This window comes from Sylvia atricapilla, chromosome 15 (assembly GCF_009819655.1).
Source record: "Sylvia atricapilla isolate bSylAtr1 chromosome 15, bSylAtr1.pri, whole genome shotgun sequence".
NCBI classification, from domain to species: Eukaryota; Metazoa; Chordata; class Aves; order Passeriformes; family Sylviidae; genus Sylvia; species Sylvia atricapilla.
Window position 1 is genome coordinate 6,792,272 of NC_089154.1, and position 9,201 is coordinate 6,801,472.

The 9,201-nt window shown below is 54.3% G+C and overlaps 1 protein-coding gene across 1 annotated transcript in view; it reads right to left on the reverse strand.

The window, feature by feature from the left end:
- Nucleotides 1–8,811, reverse strand: part of HS3ST6 (heparan sulfate-glucosamine 3-sulfotransferase 6) — a 30,763-nt gene extending 21,952 nt beyond the window's left edge. The window contains exon 1 of the mRNA XM_066329591.1: nt 8,435–8,811. Coding sequence (XP_066185688.1) covers nt 8,435–8,811 — 377 coding nt within the window. The remainder of the gene's footprint in view (nt 1–8,434) is intronic.
- Between the last annotated feature and the right edge of the window lie 390 nt (nt 8,812–9,201).

Sequence of the window (9,201 nt, forward strand, 5' to 3'; positions counted from 1 at the left end):
AGGAAATATTCGGGCACAAGCAGCACCTAGAGAAGCCTCCAGAGAGGGGAAAATGGAATTGAATGAAATAATCTGATGTAGTGGAGATGGCCGAGGGGTTTGGGGATCCTGCCCTGACGGGGGTTTGGTTTTCACCCACAGAAGGAATTATGGAGTTGTGGAATCACGGATGGAAAAGACCTCGAAGATCATCCAGTCCAACAATCCACGTCCCCAAGTGCCACATCCACACGGTTTTGATGTGTCTCCGTGGATGGGGACTCCAAACCTCCCTGGGCAGCTGTGCCAAGGCTGGGCAGGAATTTCCAGGATGGAATTTCCCCTAAAATCCCACCTAAACCTCCCCTGGCCCTGAGGCCGTTCCCTCTCCTCCTGTCCCTGTTCCCCGGGAGCAGAGCCCGACCACCCCCCGGCTGTCCCCTCCTGGCAGGGACTTGTGCAGAGCCAGAAATTCCTCCTGATCCCCATTTTCTCCAGGCTGAGCTCCTTTCCCAGCTCCCTCAGGAATTCTCCAGCTCCTTCCCAGCTCCATTCCCTTCCCTGGACACGTTCCATCCTCTCAGTGCCCTTCCTGCCGTGCAGAGCCCAAAACTGACCCAGAGCTGAGGCAAATCCTCCCGCAGGGTCCTGCCCTGGCCCGGGGGATGCTCTGGGGGGCAGAGGCGGCTCCCCCAGCCCCGGGCTTTGGGATGCAGCGGCTCTGGAGCAGCAGCTGGGAAGTTGCACAAGACACGAGGCGCCGGGATGTGGCCTCGGGGGACGGGATCTGTCACTTGCCTTGGCCCTTCCCATCAATCACCGCCGCCTGCTTGGGTTTATTTAGCCTTTTTTATTTGCATAACGCGGGCCGGCGGATTCCCGGCGGAATCAGCCCGAAGGGTGTGGACGGGGGATGCCAATTCTTCATTCCAGCTACAGAAAAACCCTCCAGGTTTGCCCAGGGCCAGGCGTGCCCGCGGCCACGGCCACACACACGGCTCAGCTCAGGGCTAAGTGATCAATCAATAGCGAAGTGGTCAATCGCCTTTCCCGGCCCAAGGACGTTAACAAGGTCACAATCCTTGTTCTCTCCACACTAATGAGTGGAGATTCCTAATAAGAACCTCGGTGACAAGTGACTGTATTAATGTAATTCTCTCCTGCTCCTGATCAATTTTGTGTGTGAAGATGCAGAGCGGCCCCGGGGGTCGGGAGGCTCCTGCCACCCTCTCACTGCTGCCTGGGAGAGGAGGGTTTATTCCCCTCGTGTCCCTGCCTGCCACGAGATTTCCTCGGTGGAAACACCAAAATCACTCCCAGGAGGAGCCCAGCAGCTCATCCCACTCCCAAAGCGCTGCCTAAAACATCCCGTGCTGGTGTTTTAACAGCCCAAATAGCGAATTTCTCCAAATTTCAGCCATTTCCCACCCACGATTCAGTCTGGGATGAGCACTCCAGGTGCTCCGGGTCGGGGCAGTCCCTGTCACCAGCAGCACGTGGTGGAACAGGGATTCTCCTTTTGGTCCATGGCTCTGGACCACGTCATCCCTGCGAACCCTGGCTCATCGCTGCTCTCTGCCAGCCCTGGAATCCCACGGAGCTGGACACTGACCCCCCTGAGCCCTGGGGGGACCTGCAGGACGCACCCAGGGGGCACAGCTGCCCCCTCACCGTCCCAGTGCCCTGCCTGCCACATCCACATTTACATCTCAAACGAGTCTTCAGCTCTGCACTGACTCACTTAAGGGATGCATGAATAATTTGGAAGATTCCTGTCATCTCTGAGCTGCCTCTGAGCAGAGGGAGAAGGAGGGGAATCCAAGGAGCTGCTGTGAATTTTCCACTCAGGACCAGCACCACAAAAGGTGAGTGTGGAAATCCTGAGCCGAGACATCACCCCTGCCACGGGGAAAGCTCAGGGCTGCAACCACCAGGAGTTTGTCATGGTGGGATTGAGGGGCTTGGACTGTTCTTCACGTGGGGTCAGTTTTGGGAGGCCCTGGCACAGATTCCCAGAGAAGCTGTGACTGCCCGTGGATCCCTGGAATTGTCTAAAGCCAGGTTGGATGAAACTTGGAGCAACCTGGGATAGTGGAACCTGTCCCTGCCCGTGGCAGGGGTGGGATGAGTTGATCTTTGGGGTCCCTTCCAACACAAACCATGCCATGAATTCCCACAGCAAAGGAAAAACTCATCTTAGACCACTCTCCTGACGTGCCCAGCATGGACCAGCCCTGGCTGCCTCCACCCCCCAGACCAGGCTTCCAGCCACATCCCAGAGAAGCCTCTCAGAAAATCCCTGTTTAATATTTTAATATTTTGGCCATCTCAAGAGGCGGGATGTGGGGAGGGAGGTGCCAGGCTCAGGTGCCACCCTGTCCCCAGAGCCCTGTCCTGTAGATATGGAGCATCCATGGATCCATCCCTCATCCATCCATAGATCCATCCCTCATCCATCCATAGATCCATCCATCTGTCATCTGTCCATCCATCCATCCATCCATGGATCCATCCCTCATCCATCCATCCCTCATCCCTCCGACACCGCCGGCTCCTTAAGCAGGAGGATTTCCACAGCCCTTTGAAAAGCCATTTAGAGCTAAGTCTCGGTATTAAACCTGGCCTTTCCTTGGGCAGGTTTTCAACCTCTGCCCGAGCCTGTTGCAGCAGAAAGTTTTTGAAAAGGTCAGGAGGAAGCTTTTAAGCATCTTTGCCAATTAAGTGCTGTAACCCCCTCCCCGCCAGAGTCTCCATCCCAGGGGAAGGTAATTACTGTTTTATAAATAAGCTTTGAACTCTCTTAAGTAATTGTCTCTCCTTGTATGAAAGCACCCTCTAAATCCACCGGCCTTTTCCACCTTCTGTCACTACCTAAAAATAATCGAAGGGGGAAAACTCCACATAATACCTTTAAGGAGAAACTCCCAAACTTTCCTTTATGCCACAGTGATTATTTCTCCAAGCTTTCAATAATTCCACTAACAGAAGCCTTGCGGCTTTCCCGGCTCTTGGTGATTTTTTTTTTTTTTTGGCAATATTTGACATATTTTCAAAACTTCTCTGGAGTTACACGGGAAAAAAAAAAAAAAAAAAAAAAAAAAAAAAAAAAAAAAAACCACCTTGTTTCAATATTTCAATATCTATGCCCTGAGATTAAAACGTAGAGCACAAGAGAAATTACAGAAATAAAGAAGCTTTCTTTCCAAAGATATTAATTTCCATTATATATATATATATGTATATTTTCTAACCAGCCCCATGATTTCTGGGTGTATTTAAGCAGTCTGGGACAGAAATCCTGGCAGATCTGAAATCCTTTAGGAACTCAGGTTACTCCCGCACATCCCCTGCCCAGCCCGGGTGTAATCCTCCCATTTATTTCGCAGAGCCAGAGACAGGGAAAGCATTCCTGAGCCGGGAAGAGCACGGCTCCTTCCACCCTGCAAGTGGCAGCTTTTATCCCCAAAATCCCAGCCAACATTAACACGCAGCTCCAATCCCTCGAGCCTGACACTATCTGAACGACAGCACAAGGAAAAACCCGAGTTCATTTTGCCTGGAGGCTGAGCCAGGTCCAAAACTCAGGCTCCCAAACGTGCTCGGGTCAGCAAGAAACACTTCATGAGATCAGGGGAAAAAAACCCAAAAACAACCTCGGCCGTGTGGAAACAAGGGAATAACAACATGAAAATGGGGTCAGGAGGGTTGAGCTGTGCTCCTCACCCCATCACCGACCCCCCAAACAGGACAGGCACAGCTCCTCTCTCCCCCAGCCCGCAGCAACCCCTGCCCTGGGAGCCCTTTAAATGGTTTCAAATGTTAATTCCTCATCGTGGCAGTAAAAGCTATTTTTAATCCCACGTGAAAGCAGTTTGCAGAAACCCAAACTTTGCACGTATTATGGATTGCTTCCCAAGCCCGGGCAGCGCTGGGTGTGTGTTACGGAGCAGAAAAAACAGGGGCACATCACCAGGGACACCCTCCGGCCGCCACGGCTGCACCCAGAGCTTAAGCCTGGTCCTAAGAGTAGGGCTGGGACAAAAACAGTAGAGAAAACCCGATCCAAAACACTCCGCCTTGAGTGAAAGCTTTCATGTATCTTATTCTTAGTTAAAATCAGCTTTTTTTTTTTTTTTTTTTTTTTTTTTTTTTTTTTTTTTTTTTTTTCCCCTCAGGTTTCATTGTACTCGAGGTTTCGTTTCCCAAACACGGGGGTGAAGATCGGGGAAGCTGAGACAGAAAGGTCTCACTTGTGAATGGAAGTGGAAAAAAAAATTAAAAACAAAAAAAAGTAAAAGATTTTAAAGTAATAAAGGCGAGAAGCTGCGGGGAGAAAACAAGGGCCGCTCTGAGGCGGCAGCGCTGAAATCGAGCCCATCAGGAGGAGAGATTAGCGGTGCCAATGAATAAAGATAATGTCCCGGAGCAGGTCCGTGCATCGCCATCCGACTCGGGTCGGATTCCTTTTGTCCCTTCCCACCTTTGCGCTTCCCGAAGGCGCCCGTGAGAAGCTGCCCCTGGCAGGGGACACAAGCGCGGTGCCAAAACTCAGCCCTGGTGACTCCGGAGGAGCCGATTTCATTCAGCAGCTCTCGCTATAGAGCGTCTTGATGTGTCTGTACAATCACAGCACACACACACACAAAAAAAAAAAAAACACCAAAAAAACCCCCTCGAGGCACCTACTTAGCTCCACTTTTCAGCTGCCAATAACACTCCCGGCAAAAAGTCAAAAGAGCAGCGCGGCGGCCGCGTCCTTCCCCTGTCGCTCAAAGGCGTCGGGGTTGCGAGGTGCCGAGATAACAAAGTCTGGCTCAAGAAATCCTGGATGCCTTTCAAGAGCCTGATTAGCTCCCGTGAATGGGCTTGGGGAAGGGGAGGGGGCAAACCCCACACGCCAGGCTCTCTGCTCCCCCTTCCACCTTCCCGGAGGTGTTCCCGGAGCTGGGGAACCCCACGGAGAGTCCTTTCCCCACTCGTGCCAACTTTCATGTCGGACGGGACTGGGAAAAATGAGGATAAAAAGTTAAATTTGGCCTCGGAGGGTGTCGGAGCTCTGGGCTGGCTCTGAGGGGCCGGAGGATGCTGAGTGGGGATTCCAGCTCCTCTGGCTGCAGGGCTCCAGCCTGGCCACTCACTAGACATCCCATAGTGCTTTTTAACACTTCTGGTCCAAAGGGTAGGAAAATCGGGAATTCTTTACAATTCCCACCGATCCGGAGTGTGCAGCTTCCAGGGCTCAGCCCCAAGGGGCGTGTGGGGTGGAGGGAACCTCGGCCCAGCACCGTTCCTGCCTAAATCTTCTTCTGGCTCTTGGAAAAAGGGATGGAAAAGAGGGACAGGGATCCCGGATCACGCAGGGAAACACGAGTCAGAGGAAAAACCGATCCACATTGAGCCACAAAGTTCTGGCAGATGGGCACAAGGAGATTTCTTTGGATGAGCTCAGAGCTTTCCACACGAATTCCCTCCAAGCTGAATTCCCTCAAAGTCCCTTTCATGCAGCCCAGGCCCCTCTCCCAGCACTGCCGGGCTCCCAGAGCTGCTGTTCCCCCATTCCCCAGAGCCCCAGAACCCCCCAGGCCGTGCCAACCTCTGCATGGGAACCAGAGCAGCTCTGGCATCCCAAAAGGCAACAATCCCACTCAGCGATCCTGCTACGACCCCAAAATGTCCCCAGTGGAGCAGGCCAGTGACACTGGAGAGCCCCAGCCTCACCACACAAGGTGTGAACACGTCCCAAATGTCACCTGGGAGCCCAAACCTGCCCAGGGAGTGCCAGCCCTTAAACCCCTGCACCCCACAAATGTTGTTCCCCTCAATCCCCACACGCAAAGGCAGGAATTGGTCTCACACTGTCACAGATGCTCCAAGTTTTGTGGCGGATTTCTGAATATCACCCTAAACAGCTCGGATTCGGGTCAGTTTTTAACATTTTAATGCCTACATCCCCCCAAAACAGACCCAGACCGTCCCAGGCTCCCAAAGGGGATCCCCCACACCCCAAAGTGCCAGCAGTCACGCCAACATCACCTCGTCTTTTTATTTATGTTTCCTTCAAGCAGCACTGAGTGCCAAAAAAACTGAAATCGTGTTTTGCTTGAGGAGAAAACATCCCACCGTGCTTGGATTAGCCATTAAATCATTTACGCTGCAGCCTCAACAAGGTGTTTAATCTCCTTAGAATTAGCTAAAGCTGTAGTAACTCAAGAATTCTGTAGGAGATGCTTTTGCTGAACATTCTCTTTTCACTGCTACTCAAAAAAAAAAAAAAAAAAAAAAGAAAAAAAAAGGGGGGGGGTGGCTTTGGGCCATTTCATATTTAAATGAAATAAAACAATCCAGTAAGAATAAATTATTTCAGTCAGTAACTTATAATAAACTACTCATCAGCCACGAGGAGATGCCAGAGCAGGGAAATTACTACGGGATGGAGCTACTAAGAAAGAACAAAATAATTCTGGACTGATATTTCCAAGGGGAAATTTTTTTTTTCCACATTTGCTCAGGACAAGCAACAACCTACAGGTGCCTTCGGGCCAAATATCTTGGCGTGAGAAGCGCTTGGTGTAATTTCGGTTTCCTAGCAAGTTCAAATATTTTAAAAATGCTTACACCACTTCGGAGATATCCATAGGAGAAACCCGATTTTCTGTCCAACTTCTGCACTCCAGCACTTCCCAGCTTTAAGCATTTAGCTCCGTCTGGCTTTCCCGGGGATAAAAATCCCTCGGCACTGCGAGGTCTTGCGAGAAGACAAAACAAGAGGCAGAGAGGAGAGGAAGCGAAGGGAAACGTGTGTGTGTGATTAAAACCACACTTTATCCAGAGTTAAAGCAAAACATCTCCTGGTTTTTGCCTCGCCTCAAAGGATGCGGATTCTCCCAAAAAACCTTCCCCGCTCCATTTCTCCGAATTTACCACAACCACATGCGGGATCGTCTCGAAACTGGTGTCAGGCCAGGCTCCCTGCAAACACTTCCAGCACTAAAATCTCGCAGCAGAGCCATCCAAACTGAGATTTATTTCTCCTCCTCTCCTCGCTCCGTCCTGCCAGCGCCTCGCTGGGCTCGGCCGAGCGATATGAAAGCCTTCGATCTTCCCCGCTTTAATTACGTGCTCGCGGTCATTAAAGTCCCATTCTGCCAAGGCAGAGCCATCTCGCTGGAGTCCTCATCCCCCCCCCCCCCCAAAAAAAAAGATTAGTGATCATCATTATCGTTCCTCGAGCAGCGCGGACCCGAACGGAGCTGAGGAATGAGCTCGTAAATCACGGGGATATTAATGCAGCCATAAAAATAAGCGCCGCTACTTTACTGGGTTTTGAAGGTGTGTTAAGTCGTAACTTTACAGCCCAGATGTGGGCTCAGCGAGCTGAAACTCTGCGGGTAAAATTACCACTGAAATTACTTTTTCCATTAAACACGCCGATTTTTTTCACAGGTTGTTACTTCGGCGAGGATCGGGAAGCTGCAACCTCCCCTCCAAAAAAACACCGAGAGCGCGTAAAGAAATCCGGTATCCCCGCGGGGCTCGGGGAGAAGGGGATGGAGAGGCAGGAAGGACAGGGAGAGCTACTCCTTTTATTATTTTCAGATGTTTCCCCGGGAACACCGCGGCGCTTTCAGACTTCGACACGTTTGGATCGCCTTCAGAATAACGGGGCAGATTCCAGCCCCGGCTTCAAGGGACTTATCGCTGCCGACTCCGCTTGGCCCAGCCGCTCTGGGGCTGGCCGGGAGACGCGAGTTTAATACACTCCACATGCACAGTAGCTGCTCTTCCGAGCGCTTTATCGCCTGGAGAGTTCAATCCCATCGAAACCCTCAAAAAAACCCCAAAAACCCCAAACTCCCTCGGATCGCTCCAGCTCTGCCCTTTGCCACAAACCCACCGAGGATCCCACGGATTCACCTCTCGCCCGCTCCCTGGTCCCAGCACAGCCAGGGTCAGTCAAGCCCGAGATGCTCGCTCATTTCTCTCTTTTTTCCCCTAAACCACACGGAAAAAAACCCCAAACAATTCCTAAAGGAACCTGGTGGGGAAACGGGGGCACGGCTGGGGAATAAAGCGCTAAAGGTTAAAATCGCAAAGCCCGGAGGGTTAAACGAGAGCGTTTCTGCTGCCGGGTGGGATGCGGGATGGGAGGCGCGGGGACAGGGGGGGAAACGGGGACAAGGGGACGAGGGGACAAGGGGACACGGGGACAAGAGGACCGCTTTTCACACCCGCAGCGCTCCCGATTTCAGCAGCAGCCCCGCAGCAGCAGCAGCCGCCAGCCCCTTCCCCAGCCCGGGCGAGGGTCGCAGCTGCCGCCCCCCGCTCCCCTTCCCTCGCACCCCCTTTTCTCTCCCGGGACCCGGCGCGCCCGCCTGTTGCAGAACCGCCTCATCCCGGCGCAATTAACGCACCCTGCGCTAATTACCGACCCCCTCGCCCTCCCCACCCCCCTTACCTGTACCAGCGCAGCCCCTTCTCGTAGCACCTGTCGAAGAAGTGGGGTTCGGCACCCACCGCCCGCACCCCGGGGTGCGCCCGCAGGAACTCCAGCAGCGCCCGCGTCCCGCCCTTCTTCACGCCCACGATGATGGCCTGGGGGAAGCGGCGGCTGCCTCCCCCCGAGGAGCCCCCCGAGGAGCCCCCCGAGCCCCCCGGCGCTTCCCCCGGCGCCGCGGGCAGCGCTGCGGGCGGCGGCAGCAGCAGCGCGGGCGGCAGCGGTTCGCAAGGCCCGGGCAGGCAGGAGAAGAAGTAGGTGAAGAAGAGGATCATGGTGAGGAGCAGCGAGGCGCGGCGGCCCCCGGCGGGTCCCAGCAGCCGCCCGCTACATCCCATCGGGGGCCGCGCATCCCGCACCCGCCGCCGCGCCCCCCGCGCCCCCCTCGGCTCCTGCCGGGCCCGGCCCCGGGGCTCTTCCCCCCGCACACACACACACACACACACACACACACACACACCCCGAGCTCCCCCCGGGCCGGCCCGGCCGCCCCCACGCCCACCCGCGGGGCGGGGGAGGGCGAGGACACGCGAGTGGGGCGGTGACAGCCCGAGGAGGGGAAGGGAAGGGAGAGGAGGGATGGGCAGGGAGGGGACTGCGAGCGGGGAAGGGGCGCGGCACACGCGGGAGGCACCGCCGCGATGTCACCCCCACGAGTGGTTGTCACCCCCACGAGTGGCTGTCACCCCGACATGGCAGCCCCTGCCCAGGGCACGTTTTGCCCACGT